Here is a 27,679-nt window from a genome sequence, read left to right as displayed (position 1 = left end):
TGGTTGAAGATACTAGAAGACGTTTCATCCCTCATCCAAGAGACTTCTTCAGTTCTGGAGAAAGAGAATACTTTTATGGTTATGTTTAGGAACTGGTTATGGTTTCCTGCGTCATGACTGCTTAACACTGAATTCATGGTATTTTCCCACTATTTCAGTGTGTGTTATATTTTTGGGACCGCTGTTGGTGAAGTTTGGTTTGATGTATTGATAACATTCTAGTGTATTTATAAAATTCAACATATCAGACACAGGGCAAGGTTATGTGTTTGCAAGGGCAAACACATAACTGTGGTCATACACTGGACTTGGTTTTTACCCTGGGTGTCAGCATTTCCTCTGTGGAATTGGTGGACATGACCATATCTGACCACAGTTGTATTGTACTCATGCCGCCTCACCAAGCTCCGTGTGTTCTCGCATCTTTAATGAACAAAGTGTTTCAAATTTTTGCCCATTCTTTCAGAGCCAGAGCCAACACCTGTCTGATTCCAACACCAACAATCTGGTCGATCACTTCAATCATATCTGCTTGTCGTCACTAAATATTACTGCTCCTCTAAAGGTTAGGCCTACGTCTAAAGCTAGTAAGCAACCCTGGATAAATGACAGCATTCGCCAAGTCCATTTCCTCAGTCTGAAGGATTTATTAATTAACTACAATAACATGGTTAAGGATGCGAGAACACACTATTTTTCTGAACTCATTACTACACATAAACACAATCCCAGGTTTCTGTTTAAGACTGTGGATCAGCTGGTAAACCCAACCCCTCCTTGTGCCTCAGCTGGAAGTTGTTTTTATCTTATTTTACCAATAAGGTGGTGTCAATCAGAGCCTCTATTACCCCCGTGGCCTCTTACTCAGAGGTTCCTCACCAGCAACAAGAGAGTTTTAACCAGTTTTATCCCATCGACTTGTCTGAGCTTTTAAAAACAGTATCACAAATGAGAGTGTCCTCCAGCCCACTTGATGTAATACCTACAAAATTTTTACTGAAAGTAATGGATTCTGTTGGGCCCCATTTGATCTGTTTTCAACAGCTCCCTATCTACTGGTTGTGTCCCTGATTATTTTAAAACGGCTTGCGTGAACCCACTTTTAAAGAAACCTGGTTTAGATCCCTCCCTCCCACATAATTTTAGACCAATTTCAAAACTGCCTTTTATTGCAATGATTCTAGAAAGAATTGTGTCCAAACAGCTGCTCACTGTACTGGAAAATAACAAATTATTTGAAAAGTTTCAGTCTGGTTTTAGGAAGTACCACAGCACTGAGACTGCCCTGCTTAAAGTCACCAATGACCTTTTAATGTCTGCTGATGAAGGCATGTGCTCAGTCTTTGTACTCCTGGACCTTAGTGCTGCTTTTGAAACCATTGATCACAACATCATGTTAGACAGACTGAGGCACTGGGTGGGGATCTCTGGTACTGCCCTAGAATGGTTTTCATCCTACCTGTCAAATAGGAAGTTTTGTGTGTCTGTAAATAACTATGTCTCCTCATTCTGTCCAGTTAAATATGGTGTGCCTCAGGGGTCGGTCTTAGGACCCATTTTGTTTTCCTTGTATCTGCTTCCCCTTGGACATATTATCCATAAACATGGCATTTCTTTTCATATTTATGCTGATGACACACAATATACTTGCCCGTCAGATCCACAGACCCTGGAATGCTGAGTTCACTTAACAACTGCCTTTGTGAAGTTAAAAAATGGATGTCAAATAATTTCCTCCAGCTGAACTCAGACAAAACAGAAATCCTGGTCATCGGGTCTCAGCAGATGGCAAAACAAATACTGCCATCTGCTGGTTCCCTAATAAATCACATTAAGCCTGTGGCAAAGAACCTTGGTGTTTGGTTTAATAGTAATTTAAATTTCGAGCAGCACACCACAAAGCTTGTTCAATCATGTTTTTATCAACTTAGAAATATAGCAAAAATTCGATCTATGTTAACTTTTAAGGACACCAAGACCATTTTACACGCCTTCGTCTCATCACACCTGGATTATTGCAACAGCCTTTTCACCTGTTTAACCCAAAAATCTATTGATCGACTCCAGACTGTCCAGAACTCAGCTGCCAGGCTTTTAACCAGAACAAAGAAATATGACCACATTACTCCTATTTTAGCTTCATTACACTGGCTCCCAGTATGTTTTAGAATTGACTTTAAAATTCTATTGATCACTTTTAAAGCTCTTCATGGCCTCTCGCCTTGTTATATTTCTGACCTTTTAGTCCCATACGCACCAGCATGTACCTTGAGATCCTCGGGCAGAGGTCTGTTGTCTGTTCCAGAGTCTCAACTGAAAACTAAAGGGACAGAGCGTTTGCTGTCAGGGCCCCGAGGCTCTGGAACAGCCTGCCCGAGGAAATCAGATCGGCTGAGTCAGTGAACTCTTTTAAGTCCCTTCTTAAAACATACTTTTATAGGAGAGCCTTTCCCGATCTTATTTGACTTTATTTTATCCCTTTTATTTTATTGTATTTTACTAATTTTATATTAATCTGTATTTTAGTCTTTTCAATGTTTTCATGCTCTTATCTTGTTTTTTTGTATTATTCTTTACACTTGTTAAAGCACTTTGTAACTTGTTTTTGAAAAGTGCTCTACAAATAAGGATTATATTATATTATATTAAATATCACTAAGTTAACGAGTAAAACACAAAACAATGCAGAGAGATAACCATTGTTTGAATTTTATCAAGTATCCCTTGGACATGTATTGTAGTTTATTTTGCCAACTCAGATCTCTCTTCGAATAATGCTGTACATTAAGAAAATACTGTACTGTACTAAATGCTGTACTTAAAAGATGAACATTATCAGAATATTTCTAACCCACCCATATCTGTAACTTCAACACTGGAGTAACAAATGGACATGAGATTTATTAATGCATGAGTGAAAATATAACACTGGGGATTTATTTGCAGATTTTCCCAGTTTACTGTCAGCAGCCTGTGTTTCAAAACGGGAACTATCTTTTGTCAATTTTTGTGGTGGTGTAGCTTGACAATCACCAGCTCAGGTTATTGAATGACTATTGGTTGTATTGGAATGTAAAATGCAGACATGTATTTGTGCTGAACAATAAACTAAACACTGCGATGGACTGGCGACCTGTCCAAGGTATACCACGCCTTTTGCCCAATGTAAGCTGGGATTGGCTCCAGACCCCTGTGATCCTGTACGCAGGATAAGCGGTTGAGGATGGATGGATGGATGGACGGAATAAACTAAACAGTGACTAAAAGCCAATAAACTGTTACACAACGCAAGTGAAGCTGTTTAAAAGCCGACCTTTGTTACAGCAACACATACTAACATTTCCATAATCACCAAATTACTGTTTTTATTCCAGTGAATGAGATGAAACATTGACCAAGAATTTGTCAAACAATCACTCAGCTGTTTGCTTACACACACATACAGGCACACGGAAAATACATTAGGAACATATAAACACCAACATGCTTGTACTGATTATCCATTTAGAAACACACACAAATATGTCCTCTTATTAACACACAAAAACAGATGCACTACATTCAGCAGTCCAAACATATTAAAAACACAAACACACATGCACTTTAATCAAATTATGACACACAAACATAATTAAGACACATCAAAGGAACACAAATATAAACACACGCGCTCATTTCCTCTCTCTCACACAGATTTGTCTGCATAGTTTGACCCTTTATATCTTCTCACCATGTTTCCCAGGAGTGCCCAGAACACACAGTGACACCACCTCCCGTTTTCAGGGAGATGGGGTTCGCTACAAGGCCAAGCTGATCGGCGTGGATATGGTACCTGATGCCCAGGGAGACAAGATGTGTTGGGAGTCCATGATGAAACTGAAGGTAGTCTGAACCTCCAAAGCCAAAATCAACTTACATCTGTCTTTTCTTAATTAAAGCCAGTTATCTGTTTGTGAGATGATCTTCTTGTCCTCTACAGCCGCAGTCAGGAAGAAAATAATAATAATAATAATAAAAGTAAACATGTAATATCATATGACAAGTCATATTAAAATGTGTGGTCGTCAGTGGTTGTTATGACTTGGAGTGATTCAGGAGTCATATTCAGAGGCCTTGTATTGAATGAGACCATATTAGAGATAGATGTTATCATCTATCAAAAAGAAATGAAAAATATCCATTACCAGTCCATTATTTTTAGTAGTCAAGAATAATAGTCTACAGTCATGCTAGCAGCTCTGTGAGGCTATACTTTGATGTAATTTCTAACATCAGCATGCTAACTTGCTCACACTGACATTACTAACATGCTGATGTTTAGCAAGGGTTATGTTTACCGTGTGTTAGCATGCTAACATTTGCTATTTAGCAATAAACACAAAGTACAGCTGAGGTAATGTCTTCTGAGAAATTGACCTGATGGTGATAGAAGAAAAAAAATCTGGGGATCACCGATGTTTTTACAATTCAGCTTGAGGGAAACATGAATGTCTGCACCAAATGTTATGGCTGTTGAGATGCTTCACTAAAAACTAATTTGTCACCTTTGGTGGTGAGGGATCATCAAATTCATTAGGGTTCATCCTCTGGGGACCACTCATGTCTGTAAAGCATTTAATCTTAATCCATCCAATAGTTGTTGAGATATTTCCTTTTCTTATTATCATTGTTATTTTGGCCTTCTACATTATTTGATAGTCACTGTAGAGACACAGGAAACATCAGGAGAGAGAGGGAAATAACATGCTGCAAAGGTCCTTTGGCCCGGGAGTCAGTGGTGGATGTTGCAGTTATGTGGCATGCACCTTAAACGGTGGACCTACCAACTAATTGACCAACTGACAGAGGCATCCCTAGAGCATGGCTACAAATGCTTTTTACTCACGGTTCCCAAGCTTGAGCAGTGTTACAAAGAAGAGTGGTGGACATCTGCAGCATCCAGATGTGCATACCTTCACAAACCAAAGGCTGTAATTCCTGCCAAAGCCATATCTACTGAATGCTAACTTGAAGAGGATAAAAGAAGTATCTTAGATTTGTAATTTAGTTAGATATATTTGTAGAGTGTCTATTTCTGTTGATCAGTGTAAAAAACGTTAAATCTTCTTTGATTCAGTGTTGTAAGACAATAAAACATGAAAACGTATGTATAAACTATGTAAAATGAACAGGGTTCCTTGGATGGTAAAGGTTGTGGGAAAATTCCTGCTGTGGAAAGAGGCTTCTGATATCTATCTGACCGCCTGCCCACTCCTGCAATGTCAGTGATTTGAGGCCATCTACTCTCACAGGACTTTGCGCGATCCAGTGGGAGTGTATATCAGATCGTATGCAACAGCTTTTAAAAAAGACAACAACAAAAAATAGAAAAATAGTAACTAATTTTAAAACAGACATTGTCCACAGGGGCTGAACACCCCTCAGAGGGAACTGGAGCTGAAGCAGTATTAGCCATAGTCAGAACTTAATCTTTTAAATATTACCAACTTACCTGCTTACCTTATCTATGAAGTTATTGGCACCACATTAAAGTCACTATGTTTATATATATATATGAGTTAAAAGGTGCAGCTCCCCGACAGCCAGTTAACTCATGACCGAGGTTACAACTCAAGGCCCAAAAAGGAGAACAAACGCATGTGTGTACATTTTCAGCTGAGAACTGCGGCTTACTTTGGCTAGCCTTCAACTGAACAATCACGATTTCAGTTAAATGCTAAAGTTGCTGTTAGTGGTACCTTGTCTGTGGTCCGCTGGCAGAACACCGGCTGCTTTTTGTTCAGGTGCCGTTGTGCTGTTGCCGAGGCGGCATAAATTTTGTTTTATGGTGGACAGACATAACATTACAGAGTTGTTGTTTTCTTTAGCTTGAAATAATCCCATACTTTGGACACTTTTTTCTTTGTCCCTCACTGTTTTCTCTCTCTTCCTCCACTTTGCAAACAGCGGCATCATAATCCCGTCGTGTTCACAGCATAAGCGCGATGTGCGACAGTAATAAATGTCCGTGTGAAACAGTGTGCTATATAGTTATATGGATTAAACGAACCCTTGATGCAAATTCTTTGCATCGATGCATTTTAGTAATCGATTTAATCAATGAATCATTTCAGCCCTAGTTACGGTTACGGTTAAGTTACTGTTGTCAAGCTCAATTAGTCCATCAATATTCAGGTGAGGGCTTTGATTCTACACACAGTGGCTTTAATATAAATGACCATCAGTAAACATTGATTTTGGATGTGTTACTGCTCTCCTACCCAACTATACACTCCGCTCCTCTGACTGTGCTCCTATTTTTACCCCAGGGCTTTGAAGCAGCAGCAAGGAAACAGGGGAAACACAAGCAGAGAGTTTGGTTGAAAGTTTCCTCTGGCGGCCTTAAAATTGTCGATGAAAGAACCGGAGTGAGTTACACTGGCTAAATCTGTCCCATCTCTTACCTCATTGTGTTTTTCTGTAGCTGTAGCGCCCCTCTCAGGTTGATGAAAAGTGTCTCTTGTGTGGAACCTCAACAACCATTGTGGTTTTCCAGCAGACAAAAAAACCTGCTTCCTGCTTGGATTTCTGCACAAACAGATAACGTTTGTTATATTTTTTCCCAAATTGGACAATTCCCAGGATTCTTATTTTACCGCACATATGGATCAGTGCCAATAAATTGTTCTCCAATGCTTTATTTTCTTGTTTCCTGACAATAGGGAGAGTCCAGTAATCCAGTTCAGCCCACCACAGATATATTGTAAATCCCATCTCAGTTAGAAGTCAAGATGTCTATTTTCTTCCCTGAATAACATAAGGGTGGCATTTAGTACATGTTTTCTTTCAATAATAATCTGTCAAACATTTTAAAAAGGTGGTAAATGAATGTGAATACTGCACTTTTTAGGAGATTTTGGTTCCACTTCTGTCTTTTGGTCCAAGTTCTGGTTCAAGTGCAGGTTGTAGTGATACGAAACATTATAAACAAATAAACAAATAGATGTTATGCTCCTGCAAACATATTCTTTAGGAGGACTTGGGTTCTAGTCCTTCTTTCATACATATCTGTTCGTTTCAATGCCAAAACTTATTATTAAATATTAATATAAAACCAGAAAAGCTAAAACCCAAACGCTCCACTATGAAAGATAGAGAAAGAGAAACAGACTAAGATATGATTATGATATCCCAATTTCCTTTTTGCAGTACTTGTAGTTTTCTGTTCCCTTGTTAATGTTTTTTATTGCTGAATTGTGGTGTAGTGGTTAGACATGTTGTAACATAACTAAAAGCCCAAATCCTCTTTATTTTCTGTTTTTTAGGCTGTACTTTATGACCATGACAGGATCAGGATCAGCTCTTTGATGAAAGATAAGTCTGACCCCAGAGCTCTGGCCTACGTCTACCAACACCAAGACACCTACAGCCTCTTCTACATCAAGATGGCCAACCTGGTAACAACACACACACAGTACTACATTGGAAACATACAGGATGCCTTGCCCATTCCAAGTCCAATCAGACATTCATTTGTTTTCATTCTAATGTTATTTTTTATTTCTTAAAACAGCTACACAGTACATAATTAGGCTGCAGCAATCCTACATTAAGATTAGGATCCTCAGGTCAGTGGATTTTACTGTAGGAAGTGCAGTGAACAACATACTGTGAATATGCTGATCACAGGGTACCTGTACACGCCAGTTTGTTTGTGGTCTGCAAGGAGAAATAACAATATGCAATATTTAACAGTGACATTCAGAGCTATGCAGCTTTTTACTGTAGTGTTTTAAAACACAGAAAGGCATTCTCATAATTAGCTGATGTTGGTGACGTTTTATCTGTGATCATCAGGCAGATCCGGTCCTGGTTGACATTGAGGATGTTCTTCAGGTTTTGGACCAGGAGACACCACAGGAACTTTCAGAGGCACTGACACAAGTCAGAGAAAATCTTTACAAGTGTTTAATAGTGGGAGTTTTGTGTTTAATTTTGTTTCCCCTTGTTTGTTTGTAGACCAATTCCTTACTGCTTCTACATGACAGTTCAGCCCGTCCAGCTGAGGTAAGTGAAACAATAAAAAGCTCTCTTCTATTCCTTTTGAAAATCTAAATCTTTTGCTGAGGTTTATCTCTCAACATCTGTTTATCTTTTTTTCCCCACATGATGGAGGTCACATGTTGAAACAAAACTCTTAAGTGTTTGTATGAACCGAATGTAACGTTATTTTGAGGGACCAGCTTTAGGGGATGTATTCCGTCCACAGACGTGAGTGTTTTAATCCACCATGTCTCACCATACCCATTAGGGTTTATGAACATTTTAACAAGCAATGCTTTGTCGAAGTCCAGAATGTTGATGATTTTAACAAAATTTCTTCTTTAAAGATAAGAAGATAAGTAGTTGACCTTTCTAACCTCTCAAAGAGGTTTATCACTTTTAAAGTGAGTTAATTAGCTGACCGCTCACCTCCAAAGATCATGATTGATGTGCATAAATGAGATGAGTTTATGCAGTATTTTTATTTTTAGATTTGTATTTGATTTATGTGATTTGTCATTCATATCTATAAACATTTGGCAGTCAGGTAGCATTTGTCTCCCCACTCTTGAAGTTTAAAAGTCTGCCACCTTACTGTTGGTTGAAATACAGGTGAGTGAGAAATTTAAATTATTTCTATTGTTATCAGATACATACTGACTGTGGTGTTTTCCTGTTTCTCTGTCAACAGGCCTTTTTCAGTAAAGATTTAATGGAAGTCTTTTCCATCCAGACGGAGGAGCCGCTGGCCCCCCAGAGCTCGTGTACCACTCAGCAAGGTTAGTTAAAACATAAGACCAGGAACTGATCTGACTGTTTTATGCCTCTTAGGCTGTGTCCGAAAATCATCAATCATTCACTACTCCCTGCTCTCTATCTGGGGAGCTCTATGTAAAGGACTATACAGGGAGCTCACCATTAAAATGAAAACAACACTTTTGGACACATCTTGGGTCATTCTCTCTGTGGCGTTAATAACATCACTGTCACACAATCAAAATATGCCAGATGAACGTTCACTGGTGGCCCCTTTTTCCCTATTTATGGCTTGGTTAGTGTCCATTGGTTGTGCATTACTTTTCACAATGCATTCTGTGATACTGAGTCAACTAATTAGGGTATTATAATTCTCACTGTACATTCAGACAGCACTATAAAATGGCAAACTAACTATATAGTGGATTATATAGTGAGTAGTGAGTGATTTTGGACACAGCATTAGTCTCTCTGAGGCTTTTTTGATGGATTACCCGTGACTCTAACCTTAACCATGTATGACCTTAATTATTTTATCTGTAGATAAAATTGGGGGCAGTACACAGCCTGGAGGTGTTACAATAAAAAGGAGGCCTAATTCAGGGAAATAAAATTTCTCTCCTTCTTTCTTGGTCTCCCGATTTTGCTTAATTCGATTCTGTTCTGTTTTTTCTTTACATAATAAACTCCCAGTGGTATACTTCACAGATGTTTATGAACACCCAACAAAGCACATTACACATAAAACTCAGCTGTTATTGGTGTTTTTTGGATTCAATTTACAATGTTTTTTTTAAATGTATTTTTTTTTAAAAACATGTATTGCCTATTTTTCCCTTTTTTTCCTTATAGAAACTTCTTTACTTGATTTGAATCAAACTAAACTTTAGTGTGATTCAATTCATATATAGCTTTTTTTAGAGTTTTGATTGGTTAATTTGGAGGCTTGTCTGAATTGTGATTAACATAGATGATGAAGGCACAAAATATGATGTTAGTAGAGTCATTCTTGCCATCAGATCAAAGGGAGGATTCATACAGAGATCTAGCTAAGAGTTTTCAATTTGTTATCCTGTCATGCAAATAAATATTATTAAAAACATCAGGCTGTTCTGTCATAAAACTTCATCAACTTTGAACACTTCCCTCCTCTATATTTCAAGAGGCCTGTTGTCACAGTTGGTATGTCCCTTGACAGATTCAGACCACCAACACCTCTACAGTGTGTCAACAAAAGTTACACTGTGGTGTAGAAACTGTGGTTGAATTTATGCAAGATGATGGAAGTGCTGTGGAGCCTCCACAAAAACTCCTTTCATATCTTTATTGAACAATATATCAGTCTGCAGCAAATTAAGCACCACATCTAACAATAATAAACTTTACTACTCATCATGAGAGAAATTCGAAAGGTCAGGCAGCAATCTGGAGACATACACTGACCTCTGACCTTTGAACTGGAGGTGAAAGAGAAATGCACACTGTCTCTTAATGTACACAACATTTTCCCATGATCCCCGTGTTCATGGCGTGTAATATATTCTCTGGTAAGGGTAAGGAATGACATAATTCCTACGGTGCAGCTGTCATATTTTAATATTAATTAGAGTGAGACAGAGAAATGTGCCGTGTTTTCTGTGTATCAATGTGGAACAAATGATCGCATATTTACTCTTTGAACACATGCTTAATTCCCACACTAAAAGATTCAGTTTCTTTGACCTCCTCCTCTGTTTCTGCTTGTTTGTAGCAGGAAAGTGATAAAATCACAAATATTTTTATTGAAGCTTGTCACCAGAGTGAGTGTGTGAGTTCTAGGCAGCAGTGTTACATTTATATAGTGCAGCAAAAGTTTAATGTGGCTGTGGTGTAATGTACACCTTCAACATCAAAGGTGTAGGTTTACATCCTGTCTCTTTTTGTTGGTCCTTTTATTATTGCTGAACAACTACAATGACCTTTGCCTGATCCTAACCAAGTGTTATCACTTACCTAAAAGAACCACACATTGACCAAGCTATAGCTGGGATGCATAAATATTGTGAAAATATATAATAATAATATTTTTATTTATAGAGCATTTCTAAAAACATGTTACAAAGTGCTTTCAAAAGAAGACAATAAACATAGACATAAAACAGATAAAACAAGAAACAAGATAAAACCAAGAAAAACACTAGTTACTTAAAATTTTAAAATACAGTTTAAAAGAAAATAAAGTCAGCTAAAATCAGGAAATGCTCTAGTAAAAAAGAATGTGTTATAAAGGAAGTTAAAATAGTTCACTCACTCAGCCGACCTGATTTTCTCAGGCAGGCTGTTCCAGAGCCTCGGGGCTCTGACTGCAAGGGCTTGACCCCTTTAGTTTAAGGTTGGGCCTCTGGAGACAGCAGACCTCTGCTCCAGGATCTCAAGGTATGTGCCAGTTCGTATGGGACTAAAAGGTTAGAGATACAACAGGGAGAGAGGCCATGAGGAGCCAGTCAGTAAAATTTTAAAGTCTGGGAGCCAGTGTTGGGTTGATGTGATCACATTCCTTGGTTCTCGTTAAAAGCCTGGCAGCTGAGTTCTGTACAGTCTGGAGTTGATCAATAGATTGGGTCAAGCAAGCAAAGCAATAATATAAACCTTTAATATTTCAAAAACTTACAGAAATCCAAGGATGGCAACTAATGATTCATTTTCGTGTACCCCGCCTTTCGCCCGATGTCAGCTGGGATTGGCTCCAGCCCCCCACGACTCTGTACGCAGCACAAGCGGTTGACGATGGATGTGTGGCAAAATATCATAAAATTGTGAAACAGCACTTATGTGAATGAAATATGTCAATCACAATGTCCCAGAGTCCAAGGTGACTCTTTTAAATAGTTTATATTCTGACCAACAGTCCAAAACCCAAAGATTTGAATCAGAGAATCTGAGAAAGTGTTTGGGATTTCTGTTCGACAACTAAATTGGCAGAAATAGACTTTTACACACTTAATAATATGCTTTTCTTGCTGAAAGTTTAAAGGTATCAAGAGATCAAAAAAGATCAATACCACTCTTATATCTGTTCACTAAAAGCTAGAGCTTGATTAGCTTAGCTTAGCACACAATCTAGCCTGGCTCTGTCTTAAAGTAAAATATTCTGCATCTCTAATGTTCAATAATTAAAAGACTGTATGTTTAATCCTTACATAAACTGAAAATGTAAAAGCGACAAGCTGCAGTTTCACAGGTCAGAAGCTGGAATTTTGTCACGACTCAAGCAGAGACTCCAGAAAGTACTCCAGTAATTTTCTGATTGACTAAAATTAATAAACAATAAATCAACTAACTTCTTTTAAGCACATCAATCACTTCAATGTCACAGTTCTGTTTGACAAGTGGGTTGTACAAATATATTGTATAGCTGACAGGTCTTGGGTTCAGGTATTTGAACAAACATCATGTAATTGTACAACCAGAGCAGCTTTAAAGTCCCATTGCATTTATCTTCTTCCCTCTCAGAGTCTCCACAGCCATCGCTCTCCACCTCTCAGATCCTCTCCATGTTCCCTATACAGCCAGTAGGGGGCTCTCCATACTCCTCTCCCCCATACTCTCCCACCACCATGCCATGGAGCCAGCAGGTGCTTCTGGGAAATCAATGGGCTGGTCCAGCTGTGGCGCCTTGGCCTACAATGCCTGGCCATATGGTGGCAGCGTGGGCACCAGCAGGCATGGCGGCGCCCACTGCAGGCAGCCAGATTCTGGCTCACTGCTCTCAGCCAGGAGCCATGATAACTCCACCCACCACTGCCAACAGATACCCCACCACTTTAAACTCTTCCCATGCCCCGACTGGAGCAGCAGGATCACTGCAGTCAGTTTCCCCCACCTTGGACCATAATCCTTTCCTGTCATGAAGTGGTTAGAATGGGAAAGGTGAAAACATTTAATTTCAAATGTGTGTTTATATTTGCTTGAATCTTGAAGTTGACCTTTTCTTTTATTCACATATATAATGAATATTTGTGCTGCTATTCAACAAAACCTGAATATTAAAACAATCAAACATGTCAGTCACAGTTACAGTATAAAGTGTGCAGGACATTTATCTTGTATTTAAGCTGGAAAATACAAAAAACAATTTGACCTGATACAAAACAAAAAACAGAATTGCTCTTTCCCGTAAAAACAACTGATAGCTAAAATTGCAAAATAATGTTGATATAGATGTCAGCAATTGATACTAATCATGGTTTATTCCTCCTGCTCATGTATGTTCAGTTTTTCAGTTTTATCTGATTACTTTGCCTTTCTTTGTTTGGTTCTACGTGCTATTTTGATTTTTCTATATGAAATGAATCACAATTTGAAAATTACTTTTTTCATAAGGTTTGCTCATATACTGCACATGCAGAATTAAATACAGAACAGACAGGGAAGCCCATTTAACTAAACTTTCCATTGTCTTCCTTCAGACTACAGTACGCGACTTCATCTTGTGGTTTTTAACTAATATCATGTCATTCATACTTTTTAGTTCATTCATACTTAGTAGTTCTACTTTTTTAAGTAGAAGAGAGAACTGTCCTCACACTGCCCCAAATACATATTACAAGGATTTTTTCAAACACATAATGGAAAACGTGACCTTTTAAGAAGAAATGAAACAAACTGTCTAGTAACATGTCAATGTTTCTCTACTGTTAATCCCATGTTGTGGCATTGTCTGTCTGTCACTCTGTGGCTCACGCTGACTTACAGAGCATTTCCTCATTTGCAGTAAGTTTAGAGACACAGGTCATGTAGCTGTCTGTACTGTAGCATCAGCTTGGATACTGATTCACTGCTGGAAATGGAGTACTTTATCCATCACTAACAATCTCTATACCATCACTCAACGCAAATATGGTAAGAAATTGTTATTTACAATGTTATTTAGAAAGTTTTATTTAAAATATGAATCAGTGGAGTGATTAGCAACTCCTCCACAGCACCTTTCACACTTCTTTTCATGTGTTGCCTGTTTTAATTCTGGCCATTTCCTCTTGATCATAAAGGAGTCTATGAATAGCCTGACAGTTGTAGAAACACCTTTTGAGAGATTTTATTGTTTTACTATGGTTAAACCTCAGTTTCCTTCACTCATTTATGTAAGTACTTATTGAATAACCTTCAAAACTTTTAACCTGATGGCAAATGTTCTAATGTTATGCAACAGCATCCACATCCTCTGGTAAAATGTCGATATATTCAGCTAAAGTTTGTTACAGTAGCCTAATTACATCATATTTATAATAAAAGGGAAGTTGGATTTTTTTTAAAGAAATGTTCATGGTGTTACTGATGAAAGAAAGCGTTATTACACATTGCTATCAGCAGTTAATGATTCACAGTGTGCTCAGTAACACTTTGCTTCCACTTTTCAATCTTCCCATCCAAGCTATTTCTGTTGACTCACAAACGAAACTGTATTTCAATACTTTGTAGAAAAAGATCAATGATGGTTCATATTTAGTCTTTAAATTGTAAAGGATCATGTACTACCTACACGTTTTTCTCCAAATTAAGGGCACAAAGACTTTAGATCATCATGACTCCAAAGCTTCACTGAAACCACACAAATGTTTGTAATTTTGTCAGCCCTTACACACGCAAATTAATTAATCAACGACGTCAAAGGTCTGTTATCTGGAGCAGACACTGGCTGGTACGTTATGTGATAAAAGACCAGTTCAGTACTAGCAATTAAAATATATTTGCATAGTACCTTTCATACAGGTTAGTGGATTTCAAAATGTGTTACCGATAAAGCTGATAAAAAGATAAAAGTTAAAATGTTTTACTGACTACTGTGTACTGTGTAGTCTTACAGATTAACAGAAGAAATCAATATAATCCATCCAAATGACAGAAAATGCTTGCTTTCACACATCAGAAAATAAACAAACTCAGATGATTTTGAGTCATTAAATCACATTTTATTTGACAGTTTTTATTTCATCCCCTTAGTTGTAAATGTCTCAGCACCACACCTGCACAGCTACACTACCGTTTGGCGAGACCTTTTTTAAAACATCTGTGATAGTGTGTCAGTGCCAAAGGTGGCAACATATACACACACGTGTAGATGCACACACACACACACACACACACAAACCCTGTGTTACTGCTGCAGGAGCTTGCTAACTGAAAGTGGAATCCCGTGTGTGTGACTCTTTTGTGGTGTAGAGAAGGGGTATTTGTCTGTTTCCTCTGTTCCTTGTAATAAGAGAGACGACTGCGAGCAGGGCTTGCAGCTTATTGGTGCAGGAGTTACAGCAGAGGGGGTTTCTATAGTAACAACCCGCAGGATGCTGGCTGAGGTACAGACACGTGTGGTTGTGAGCACTTCCTGCTCTTCTTCACACCCTCACAACTTTAGGTGTTCAAACAATAGATGATGTGATTCTTTTATTAGCATCCCGTTTTCATGTTTTGTCCACATAACAGGGTACAAGACGTATTCATTCACAGCAGAATTTGCTTTTATTTCCACCATGTTTCCCTCCTTGCTGATCATATTTGTCAGTTACCTAACCATTGAAACAGTTTTCTGACTCCACCTCTTGAAGTCACACTCAACCAATGATATCATTTTTGCTCCGAGCATTTCCCTCTTTTATTTTGATTCATTTGTCTATAGGTTAGAATAGCAACATCCAAACCCCAAATAAGTTACGCAGACGCCACAAAATAGGGAACTTCATTCCTTGCAAGAACACTGAGACATATGTCGACACAAATGATGGGAAATTTTCTTTCAGTTTGGACTTGATCTCAATGAACATGTTTTCAAAAACACTCATAGGGAACAAATTTACACTCTGTGGCCACTATTAGGTACACCTATGCAATTTAATACAATCCAATACAAAAGATTTGATTTGAATACGTCTGCAACAAAGCTGAACATTATCATCTCTGTATGGGTATAATTTATGATTGTACTGCTGGTTTGGATTGCCTTAGAAGTTATAGGTGTACCTAATAAAGTGGCCACTGAGTTGAGTGTGTTGAGTTTTGTAAAAAGAAAATGACAGCAGAGTTCAACTTAGCATCACTGTGGTAAAGATGAGCGTGAGGAACCAGACAGGAAATGACTTCTGATCCTCCAGTTTAACGCGAATAAAGATATTGACATATGTGGCTGATCAAGAGCCGAAAGCAGAGGTGCCATGATGCAAATACAAGTTAATGCCACTAAAAAGTAAGTGAGTAAACTTGATTTCACTAGTGCCTTTCAAAACCAGTTACAAGGGGCATTTACAGGTTCACAGAAAATATTCCAGAAAGTGGCCAAACATAGAACAAAACAAAAGTATAAACATAAACCATTGTAGCAAAAATGATGTATCGAAGACATCCAACCTTGCTCTGAACTTCCTTCTATAAAGATGCTTACCTGCAAGTCATGTGGTGCATGTTACTGTCCTTGGGACCCTAAATGATCAACATACAAAATATGCAACAGAGACAACCTCTACATACATAGAAACCCCCTGTTGCCATAACTATCCCTAAAAATCCATCCATCCATCCATCCATCTGGAGCCAGTCCCTGCTGACTTCGGGCGAAAGGCGGGGTACACCCTGGACAGGTCGCCAGTCCATCGCAGGGCCCTAAAAAATATGTCATAAAATCTCATCAAAGTCAAGAACCCCCAAAGCACTGGTGCAGCAGTGTACTGTACTATTTGTTAAACTCTATTATATGCAGTTTAAACAAGTGTCCACCTGAATACATAGAGCCTTAATAGGAATTATTTTCATTAAAGTGACTTTATAGAGTGAATAATAATGAACAGAAATACGATTTGAATGTATCATTAGTGATAATGTATGCAACAATCTGAGAGGATTTTTAATCACTCATCGCTGCCTTCCATGTCTTTCTGTTTAGACCGCACTTGTAAAAGTTTTGTCTGCTGCACAGAGGTGGAGGAGACTTATCAGCTCTGTAAAGATCAAAACGACCAGGAAACTGTGTTGTTGCACAGTGCAGTCTCTTTGTAAAGAGTGCGTAGGGGTTTGACAAGCGGTGTGTGTTTGTGTGCGTGGGGGGCATGCCTTGCTGTGCTGCTAACTTCCTGCTTTAGAAACAGAGTTGCTGCAGTGGATTTTGTGCTCCTGTGTTGTTGTCAGGGGGAGAGCATTGATGTCAAGGCTCTGAGGGCCAGGTTCAACAACCAGGCCAGCACCTCGGACACCAGCAGCCGGGAAAGCAGCTCCCCTAAATCTCCACGGCCTGGGTTTGGGAGGGCAATCTTGCCTGTGACTGAGAACGATCTGGCCCATCACAGACTGTCTCCTACAGTTCTTCCTCCTCTGGTGGCTGGCCAGGGCCTCGTGAGGTTCCCGAGGGCAGAACCAATGGCAACCTCCATCCCCTCCAGACCATTCCCGCGACCGCCTCCAAGTGCCGCAGTCAGAGCATCCATCCAGCCGACAGAGGCCAAAACGGTCAAGCAGACAGGGGAGATGCTACAGAACATGATGCTGAGGCACCAGAGGCCTCCAGGAACCAAACCAGCCCTGATGCCTGCTCTAGCTTCAGCTCCAACTCCAGCTCCTGCCCCTGCTCCCACCTCTACCCCTCTACCGCTCCGACAGCAGCCCCGACAGAGGAGCACAGGTGAAGTGACCCCGCTGAGAAAGCCCCTGCCCCCTGAAGGACCCCTACCTTTGAAACCCAAACGGCCTCCCAATGTCAACCTGGAGCCTTTTCTGAGGTTTCGAGGACCTGCCCTTCCTGGCCCGAGAAAGCTTGATGGTGAGTCTCTCAGGCGTATTTAGTCACTAATTTGTAATTACATTGGACTCAACAAATAAATAAATAGACCCTCCCTGTCTTAATATTTGTACAAGGCTGGCTCATTTGGAAAAGCATAAAGTCAAGGTTTCCTTCTGTAAAAATAGTTAACCTGGCAAAATCATGAAAGTGGCTGCTGGATTAGTCAGTATAGCATGAGGACACAACAGTTTATTTCCTGCCCTGCTGTCATTTTATCTTTTTTGCAAAGGACATTTTTACAAGGTACAGGTGTTACTTCTATATTAATGAGGGCTGAATTCCATTTAGCTGCCGAAGTTTTAGGGTCCCGAAGTTGTGCATGTTGGCATGGCTTACTGGGACCCTTGAACATAATGAAACCATCGTTATTGTTATTAGTGACAGCTGTGCTTTTCGTGGTACAGCATGACGAGACAAAATGTCTGCTGTGAAAAAGGCTATTACGTGAGGCATTGTACATTTCTATATGATCATTGAAAACAAATATTTATCTTATGAACAACAGAGATCAGTAACACCTAGGGCAGTTTTTACCATTTGCTTGTAATATTTTTTATCTTAGAAATGAAACTTTTGATGGAAAATTGAATTATTTAATTGATACATTCTGAAATCCAAACATTGCTGACGGATCACCAAACACCAGAAGAAGTGTCTTCTATGAAACTTAATTTTTTAACAAATGTAGTAAATGTTTAAAAAGCAGTCTTTAAAACAAACAATGTTTGGGACTGTTCTTTGTTGGTTACCTGTCTCATTTTGCAGTAAAGTTTGTCACATAAAGAGGTTGTCACTGGTTCTCCCAGCAGGTTCCCCAAGCTCAGCAGGCAGAAAGATGTCTTTAACTGCAGTAATCAGTCCTCCACAACCGCCACAACGGTCCAACAAACCCAACAGGTTGCCGCGCCAAGTGGCCTCCGTGTGAGTATTCAAGTATTAGTTCACACATTGCTGGTGTTACAGTTATCTGCAGGGAGGCACATACAGAAAAACAAATCTTTGTTTTTAATTTCATGTCGCTTATTTCATACACAATCAGCAATAATAAAATTACTGAGAATGCAAAAATTTAATCTGCCATGATGTGAACATGGCAGGCAGGAAATAGTGTGAGGCAAAATCATGCTATTACAAACAGTCTCAGTTGGTGGCCTTAAACAGGATTCCAAATGAAAGATAATTTTGCTCCATATCTGCTTGATGTGTAAATTAGCATAATCACCTTAAAAGGTTGTTAATGTTGTTTCCACAAGTTGTTTCCACTACAACCCAGTGGCCGAAAAGTAGAGATGTTACGTAGCTTTGAAAAATAATCAAATGAAACGGCAGTAAGGTGAAAACCAATAAATTCAGGTGAAGACATTGTCACTATAAACCCTGATATTTTGGGGTAAATATAACAGATATTATTACAAAACGATATATGTTTTGTTTTCTGTTTCTTTGTTTGTCAGCCTGTTTGTCTCTCCAATGTATGCGCTGTAACACTGTCTCCTAAAAATGACAGCAAATATATTTTGAAAGGAATGCAGTTCTGCCGGGATGATGGAGACAGATGTTTAGGAGACAGAGCTGAACAAATCAGATTGTCAGTGCAGATATAATGAAAATTTTAATTAGAAAAATTTAATTATTGCTGAATAATCAACAAGCAAACATGTTTTTTATTGATTACAGGGACATTGATGATAATGAGGACTATGATGACATTGCAAACTTTGAGAAGAATGGTAAGAATTACAACTTGTTTATTGGTGCATCACTGCAGTTGCTTTTGTTCTTGAAGCTCTTGTTCTTCTGACACATTTTAAGTAATTAAGTAAAGAGTTATGAATAATAATTCCTTTGTATTATTATTATTATTATTATTATTATCAAGCAATTTGTTAGAGAACAGTTTCAAATGGAAGACACTTAAATATCTTTATATTGTATGACTTCACAGAGTCCTGTAGTGACAACAGTTCACAGTGTTTGGACGGGGTAAGGACTGAAAACTAAAACTGATATTTATATTATTCTAAAATGAGAATGTCACCCATTTTAAGAATTCAGAACCAGGTGTGTCCTGTTGTGAGAACATGTTGCACTCTTCCCTAAAACTATAAATTAAAATTAGAATGAAGTTTGATTTCCAGTTTACACTTGTTTGTATTGATGGATTTATTTATATTGGTGAGACAAATGACAATTAAACTCTATTCAGTGTCAGTGGAGCAGACGCTGTAAAGTATTTTCTTGGATTCTTTGATAATTTAATGTTCTAATAATGGGTGGCATTCCCCTTTAATCTAATCATTCATGTAAAAGAATATTTTTTGTATTTCTTTAAAATTGCAAATAAAATATTTTCTCTTGTAGGATGATGATGACGTGTATGAGTCTATAGATGAGTGAGTATAAATGTTCTGCCTTTACCATTAAATCATTCTGTCTTTATATGTTAAAAGTTCTACTGGCTAAAAGTAGGAAGTGGCTGCAGCTGCATGAACATGCGGCAGGACAGTGTTTTTATTATTTCTGTTACTGCTACTGTTATTTTTGCACCTGCTGCTAGTCCTACTGAAACTGTTACTAGTGCAACTACTATTACTTAAAAGGTTTCTCAATTACATTTTTTTGACAACTGACTATAATGTCTGCTACTTTAAAGCATTTTGATGAGTGAAGTTTGTGTGGTCGGACAAAACAACCCTTTGAAGCAATATTAAATGCACAAGTGTGCGATAATATTTATTTATGGTTATAAGTGATTCAACAGCATACATATTTCCTGTTAAAGCAGGATATAGTGACAAAACCAAGATGGGGCTGTTGTAATGTGGGAAGTTACGGCATTTTGAGTAGACAGAAAACCATGAAAGCATTTTTGGGTATGTCTCCAGGGATGGCAATGTTAGTCTATCGTTCTATTGGTTGGATTGCCATGCAATTTTGTACAGACATTCGCAACCACCAGATGATTAAGCCTACTGACTTTGGTGATACACTGACTTTTACTCTGGCATCACAAGGTTCAGATTTGTAGTTTTACGTCTCAACAACTATTACATGGTTTGCCATGACATTTGGTTCGCGATTTCATGTTCCCTACAGGATGAATTTAAATGACCCTGGTCTTTGGACTTTTTATCATCAGGTCAAAATTTTTATGAAAATCGTTTATGTGTTATTGTTTATGGCCAAACTACAGATATTTTCATCCGCCCCAGCTGTACTTTGTGTTAAGTGCTAATTAACAAAGAGGTTAGGGTTAAGAATAGGGTTAGGGCTGGTGTAACAGTCCACCGAGGTTGTACTGTACGGATCTGAGTCAAACCGGTGACCTCGGGTACGAGAGGCAGATGAACTGAAGAGGAGGCTAAAATCTGTGGGCACTACCATCGGTCGCCAGTACGTCTCTTAAGGTGTTTGGGAGTGAGGTTTACTCACTGCACAGACACACTGGCATCAGTTACATGGGCAAACACACTAAACTATGATGTTATACATGGAAAACATTTTACCTGCTAAACATCAGCATGTTACAGTAGCATTATCATCATGAACATGCTGAACATGTTCGTTTTTCTTAAAGCACAACTATGTACAGACTCAGACTCTCTAGCATGGCTAGAGGCTTGTTATTTATGTATTAATTGTATGCTGTATGTAGTAATTGTATGCTGTAATGTGAAGAACTGTCAAAAAAAATTATTTCTCATTTTAATTGTTGCTTTATAGGGACCAGGTGGAGGTAAACCGGGTAAATGCTGAGAAGGAAAACAAAAAAGAAGCAAAGAGGAAACAGGAGCAGGAGAAGAAAGGTCAGATGGAACGTCAGAAAATAGCAAATGAGCTGAGGAAGAACTTTCAGGTAAGGACCCAACAACATCTGTCCTCCGAGAAACTTACTTATGTCCAGTTAATACAAAAGCAATCAGTTAGCACTAATTAGCTGTCATAGGTGACAGTTTAAGAAAATGCACCACCTTGCAAAACAGGAATGCTATTTGCAGATAGGAGGTTTAGTAGTTTAAACATTTGAAATTTCATTGGTCCAAGCCAAAGAATAACTTTTTTGATTAACTTAACACTAAAACCCAAGTTTAAAATAAGGATATTGTAGGCTACTAACTGGAAAAGATGCAATCTCATCATACTACCTTAAGTTAAGTTAAGTACTGAAATTTGTATTTTCAGTTCTAGTTCAAACCAGAGCTCCTTCTGTGAAATTCAAATTTGAAACAAGAGGATATCCCAAAACACTGAGGTTCTTCAAATCCACCCGCTCCATCTTCATCCAAGTCTCATTCATTTCTGTTAATTGCAAACTTTTACAGCTTTGTTTCTGTCCCTCTGTAGCTGGAAGGGGAGGTGGAGGTTCTTCACACCGCCAGAGTCCGGCATGACTGGCATGGAGGAGGAAAACTGGACCTCAGTGTACAACAAGGTGACAGCGTGGAGATCCTGAGAGTGAAGAATAATCCAGGAGGCAAATGGTTGGCTCGCTCTCTGAACGGAAACTGTGAGCTCAAACTTTACATTTCTATCAAGCATGTGTAGAAAACTTAAAAAAAACTTAAATTGAAATACCTGTAATAAAATAAAAACCCTGAAAGGTTGCATTTGTTACCCTGGTTTTGGTAAAGAAGTTGTCATACCAAGAATCTGCTTCTTTTTTCCCAAAATGCCATGATCTTGTAGGACCTTGTAGGACAAGCAAGGTGTGTGTGTGTGCTCTTGTACTTGTGATGACCAATTTGAGTTTAGGTCTTCAGGTTGAAGACATTTTGTGTGGTCGTTGCCTCCTTAAAGGACTGTGGCTGTGCCATGGCTCTAACTTTATTATGTTTAAAAACATATGATTTATCATGTTATGCAGATGATATCCAACTCTATCGGTGAAACCAAAATATGCTGGTGACCTTACATCTTTCACCCTCTTAGCCTCTGTATTACTGCATACCTTGTCAAGAGTTTGATAAGCATGTAAAATATGCAAAAAAGAAAAAAACAACAGAAAAGTCTATGAAGCAAAGCAGAATCGCATTTTCTCCACTGAGAAATTTAGGTTGAGCGAAGTATTTAGACACTTGAAAAGTTTCTTAAAGTCACTTTAGCGGCTTGTTCTGTTGCATGTGTTGTTATGGGTACTTAAAGTTCAATATACCTTATGCACTGATTTATGTGAAAGTGGTTAAACTGGAACAAAGAAACACTTCATGTGCCAATGCTATAAATGTATACTGTATATGAATCTGTATTGTACTTGTATGTATTGCACATGAACTACTTGACTAACTGGGATAAAAGGTTAACAACAAAGTGTTTCGGATAGATTGCTGGTTTAAAAAGGGATGGATAAACACATCATTATCTGCCTGTCTGGTTATTTTGAATTTTTTATTGTTGTTTCAGATAAAAAAAATAGCGATACATAGTCCGAGTTGATCAAAATCCAACACCTTCAAGCCAAAAAAAATCTTGTGGAAGACCATACGCTGTGACATATTTCATGACTAGTTAACCAAGACCTGAGAGCAACAATATGTAAACGCCCAGTGATAATATTGATTATCATTCTTTGCATTAAATGGGTCTATGTTGACTAATGTGCTGAATTGCCATTATAAAACCAAAGTGCATCATTGTGTATCGTTGTTTTACCTTGCAGACGGATACATCAGTAATACATGTGTGGATATTGACTATGAGGCTGTGAAGCGCAAACTGCTGCAGTCCAGAAAAATGGACACATCGCCGTTGCCTCCACTACCCCCAGACCTCCCAAAGATGATACATGTGGAGTCCAATAACAGAGACAGGTACAGTTGATCATGTTAATCCTGCTGTATTGTAGGTTTTAAAGTAATTTTAGCCAGCCATCAGTGATAACCTACTTTGTAACAAGTAAACTTACCCAAGTGTTTGGTTGCATTGCTTTCTCAGTTTCACCCACATCTGTTCCGACTAACATGTTGTATTTCCTCTAATCTGCAGCATGCTTGAAGATGATGGTAAGTGACAGCACACCACACATAAACATTGTTGGCAGATTAGGATTAGGAATACCAGGTAAAATCTCACTGTTTTTATTTAACTTCCTCATTGCTCAGCAGAAAAAACACTCATAGTTATTTATGTAACATAAAGACCAGATTAATTGGTTTAATTCTTTTTTCTTGTTTTGTTAAAAGCATCAAATAATTCATAGATATTCACAACAGGGATTCATAAGCATACACAACTAATCATAGCTAAAAAATCTTTAAACGTCTGTTCTTGATCAATTGTTCAATTAAATAATTTTATACAGGTACACGCTAGTGTACACTTGCTAGTAGGATATTTGACATGGCTAGTTTATAGTGTGGGTCATGTTAGTGGTTGTTTTTTTCCTCTCACCAGTTTTAATGATACATGTTTTGAAATATTATTGCCTGTTTCAACAGATAATGTTTTATAATACAATATTATAACTACTGTTTTTTATCTATTTACGGGAAGACAAGATCTTTTTAGTTTTAGTTTTACTGTTCTTGTACTTGTTTTGTCTTCAGATGACTATGATGACGTTCAACCAATATCTGAGGATTTTCCCCCACCACCGCCTGAAATCAGGTATCTGTTCACTCAAAGGAAACAGGAAATGAAAGGCTAAGATATTCACAACTCAGTGCAGTTCCAGTATCAGTATATATAATATATATTATATAGTATAGTATATAATGTAATATATATAAAGCCTAACCTAAAAACAACCTAACCCAGACAAATATATTCATGAATGCATTTGTAAGCTTCTTGATTAAATTGTCATTTTTCTTTCCAGCATAGATCCGAAAGTGGTGAAGGAGCTAAGAAAAAGATTTAAGGTAAGTAGCTTTCACACTTTCACAATGGATTATTTGGTTTTAATGTAGGTAAAGCAGAGTGTCATCAGCATCGATGACACTCTGCATCTCTACAGCAGCAGAAAGGAAATGTTTATATTGTATGTTTATTGAATGTTCCAGTATTATTTGTTCAAAGGAAAACTTATATAGATAGAAAAGAACAGGGCCCATAATTGATCTTAGAGAAACTCCACATACACCCCACAATGATGAGAATTTCCACTTGATGTGTACAATATAACATAAACATGTTACAGTGCCCTGACTAAGACAATTACCAATTACAAGTAACTGTTGTTTCCCAGTATGATGGGCCTCTAAGGGTGCTGCACACCATGATGGTGGATCCTAATTGCATCATAAAGAAGCCAGGAGGGAAGGATCTGCATGTGAGTCAGGGAGAAGTCCTGGACGTCATCCAGCTCACCAACAACAAGAAAGCTCTGTGTCGCAACCAGTTTGGAAAATGTATATGAACACTTCACATCCTGTTTTTATTGCATGTTATTTTAATCTAGAGCACATGATACATGAATGGTTTGTGGAGTTGGGTGGCTTTAGAAAAAGAGTAAGAATTGATTGATGTGATCACATAAGGGTTACCTCAGAGAGTTTTCTGTATAACCAGGATAAATGTCAATGAGAAAAAAAAAACAGATTTACTAAATTCCTGGTTTCCAGAGCAATCAGTTGTATGAATTTGAGCCTCAGTTCTTTTTCATATTTACGCTAAACACTCCGATGTCCACAAGAAAGACAACTGATTCCTCAAAAATTTCACACGTAAGTTAGAGAAACTAGAAAAGCTATAATTGTCCTGGCTGTGGGATTAACAAGACTACAGACGTGCAAGCTTCTCCATAAACACAAAGTACACCTGATGCTGATGGGTATGGGATTAGTTTTGGAGGTGTTCAGTCAGAAATCAAAGTATTCAACCAATGAATAATTTGACCAGATGATGGCACTAGACGAACAGTAAAGGGATCAAAGTTAGTACAACTCATCCTTGTTCCACATAAATGTGTGTAACCCAGCCCTAACCCTAACCAAATTTCATCCAATAGTTGTTGAAAACAACATTCAATAAAATAAAAAATGGACAATTAAATCTGGACAAAATGCAGTGCCAGTAGTTGATATTGAGATATTTCACTGATGACCTGCTGGTGATGCTAAAGGAAATATCAGGGGATAAACAAATGAATGAATATGTATCCCCTACAGGCCTTGGATATCAGTTATAAATTTCATGGCTATTCATCTAATTATTGTTGAGATATTTCAGTCTGGACCAAAGTGGTTGACCGACGTTGCCTCCTTGAACAATTCTAATGGCTAGAAATATCACACATGAGAGAATGTGCTACTACTCATCCTTTCTGTGGTTACCCCGTTAACTACTCAATGAATAAATGACACCAAGATAATTGTATACAGATGATTTTGTAATGCATTCAGTAACAGCTGTTGTTTTCACTAATTCAATGCCAATGCCTCACCTCTCACAGATGGTTATGTGTCCAGATCTCTTCTTCTTCCAATGTAAGTGAATCTTCATCAGTTAAAAATGCCATCATTAGCATTACTTAATTTTGTCTCTTTATCCTATAAGCAAATAATAATAAATTGGCTATCTGTATTAATATTATGGAACCAGCTCAACTTTCATTGTTTAATAGACATGTTTAGTTTTGTTTGTGATATTATTATATGTTAAATTAGTAATTTATACAACTACAATGACTGTATTTTACACGGCATTCAGATAGGCTATTACCAGATCTGCCAAAGTTGTTCATATACATATTATATGTACTGGATGCACCCATCTTTCCATTTCATCCTCATGCACGATTACAGTAAACACAGCTATAATTTTTTGCTTAATGTTAACAAGTTTTAGGTCTAAATTTTACACAGAAACATCACTAAAAATAATCAGTTAAATGTCAATCTTCTTTTGCAGGGAAGGAGACATTTACGATGATGTTGACTATGCGGGTGGTGAGTTATCTTTGGATCTTCATGTTCTGTAGTAAACGTCATGCAAACTGTGCTACTGTAATTTCCAGTGCAATCTTAAATACTCACTTTAAAAAACAAACGTGTTTGTCTGTCTTTTACCTCAGCTTTTTTAAGGAACTTCTTTTTTTTATTTCAGACATCTACGACAACGACTCTCCACACAATGATTATTAAAACATGTCAAACTGAATGCACACACAGAGAGAGATGCACACAGTCATAAGAAACAAACTATATACAAATACCAAAACTGAAAACTTAAGCTGAATAAAACTATAGCCTATAACTATATACCTGGAGACACATTTTTGTTTTATTTGACTTCACCAGTCGTGTTCTATGAAACAGGATTCAAACACAGCCTGTGCTGCCTGTTACAACTGAGGTGGAGCTGACACAAACAAACTAGCTGATATAAAACTAAAACTATGCAGAAAGATACACACTCACACACACTGTACATGCCTTGTACTGATATAACAAACTTCTCATCATCACATTGTTTGTCAAACTGCTTGTATAGAAAATAAATACACTATGACTGTAGCTTTGTTTATTGCTCGACATCTGAGATAATGTAAAATAAATGAATAAACCTTTTTTTGGTTAATTGTGTCGCTGTTTGCATTTATTCTTTTCTTTATCTTTTTAATCAAAATGCTTAACTCATGAAAGTGTTTTGTTTAGTATAGTGGAGGGGGAATATGGACAATACCTATTTGCAGATGCTGAAAATGAGGCAGAAGTATTGATCCAGGAAAAACAGCAATATATGAGGGTGAAAATATATTTAGAACATTTCAGAGATGCATTAAAATACTGGGGAAGGGGATTGCGGAAGTAATCTTTACTCATTACCACTGATGGCAACGTTGCCCTGCACGATTGCTCTAAAAGTTGCTCTGTGTATCATCAGCATTAGGTTATAAAAAAGAAAACTCCAGATTAGGTTTGTAGTGGGTCTATGGACAGAATTAAAATTTTTATATATTTTTATATAATATTTATATAATTGAGAAACACATGTAAATAAATGAAGCTCTAGGTTTGGCATTTTATATATGTAGTAGGGCAGTTTCACACAACCTCAATACCTAATTTGGTAGAAAAACACTGGAGAAAATTAGTGTATAAAGATCTTTTAAAACCTGGAGAAACTGTTTATTTGTATGAAATATTGATTTGAAAAGAA

At 37.8% G+C, this 27,679-nt stretch overlaps 2 protein-coding genes across 7 annotated transcripts in view; both read left to right on the top strand.

The window, feature by feature from the left end:
- Positions 1–13,321, top strand: part of LOC119900524 (disabled homolog 1-like) — a 52,489-nt gene extending 39,168 nt beyond the window's left edge. For 4 of the 5 annotated variants that reach the window (XM_038715551.1, XM_038715548.1, XM_038715550.1 and 1 more), the window contains 7 exons: positions 3,743–3,882; positions 6,309–6,407; positions 7,305–7,436; positions 7,837–7,911; positions 7,999–8,046; positions 8,714–8,801; positions 12,271–13,321. In XM_038715551.1, the coding sequence (XP_038571479.1) occupies positions 3,743–3,882; positions 6,309–6,407; positions 7,305–7,436; positions 7,837–7,911; positions 7,999–8,046; positions 8,714–8,801; positions 12,271–12,668 (980 nt within the window). In that variant the 3' untranslated portion in view covers positions 12,669–13,321. The remainder of the gene's footprint in view (positions 1–3,742; positions 3,883–6,308; positions 6,408–7,304; positions 7,437–7,836; positions 7,912–7,998; positions 8,047–8,713; positions 8,802–12,270) is intronic. The other variant, XM_038715552.1, reaches the window with a different exon arrangement.
- A 196-nt stretch (positions 13,322–13,517) lies between these two features.
- si:ch73-40i7.2 (FYN-binding protein 1) lies at positions 13,518–27,097 on the top strand. Of its 2 annotated transcripts, none has more exons than XM_038715544.1 (16): positions 13,518–13,659; positions 16,933–17,560; positions 18,391–18,502; positions 19,259–19,311; positions 19,527–19,564; positions 19,943–19,974; positions 21,305–21,437; positions 21,926–22,088; positions 23,238–23,388; positions 23,564–23,580; positions 24,124–24,184; positions 24,396–24,438; positions 24,765–24,927; positions 25,971–26,004; positions 26,429–26,466; positions 26,624–27,097. In XM_038715544.1, the coding sequence occupies exons 1-16, from the start codon at positions 13,657–13,659 to the stop codon at positions 26,659–26,661; spliced, it is 1,707 nt and encodes a 568-aa protein (XP_038571472.1). In that variant the 5' UTR covers positions 13,518–13,656; the 3' UTR covers positions 26,662–27,097. The 2 variants fall into 2 exon arrangements, with proteins under 2 accessions (XP_038571472.1, XP_038571471.1); XM_038715543.1 differs by having other exon boundaries at positions 18,388–18,502.
- The last annotated feature ends 582 nt before the right edge of the window (positions 27,098–27,679 follow it).

This window comes from Micropterus salmoides, unplaced genomic scaffold, assembly GCF_014851395.1.
Source record: "Micropterus salmoides isolate LMB-PRFRI ecotype aquatic unplaced genomic scaffold, ASM1485139v1 Ms_hic_scaffold_13, whole genome shotgun sequence".
NCBI classification, from domain to species: Eukaryota; Metazoa; Chordata; class Actinopteri; order Centrarchiformes; family Centrarchidae; genus Micropterus; species Micropterus salmoides.
This window is presented reverse-complemented; position numbering and strand designations above follow the sequence as displayed.

What these genes read in the sequence shown, in the direction of transcription:
- si:ch73-40i7.2 (XM_038715543.1), top strand. An exon ending in AGCTAAGAAAAAGATTTAAG is followed by an intron (nt 24,439 to 24,764) that starts GTAAGTAGCTTT and finishes GTTGTTTCCCAG; the next exon opens with TATGATGGGCCTCTAAGGGT. An exon ending in AGATCTCTTCTTCTTCCAAT is followed by an intron (nt 26,005 to 26,428) that starts GTAAGTGAATCT and finishes CTTCTTTTGCAG; the next exon opens with GGAAGGAGACATTTACGATG.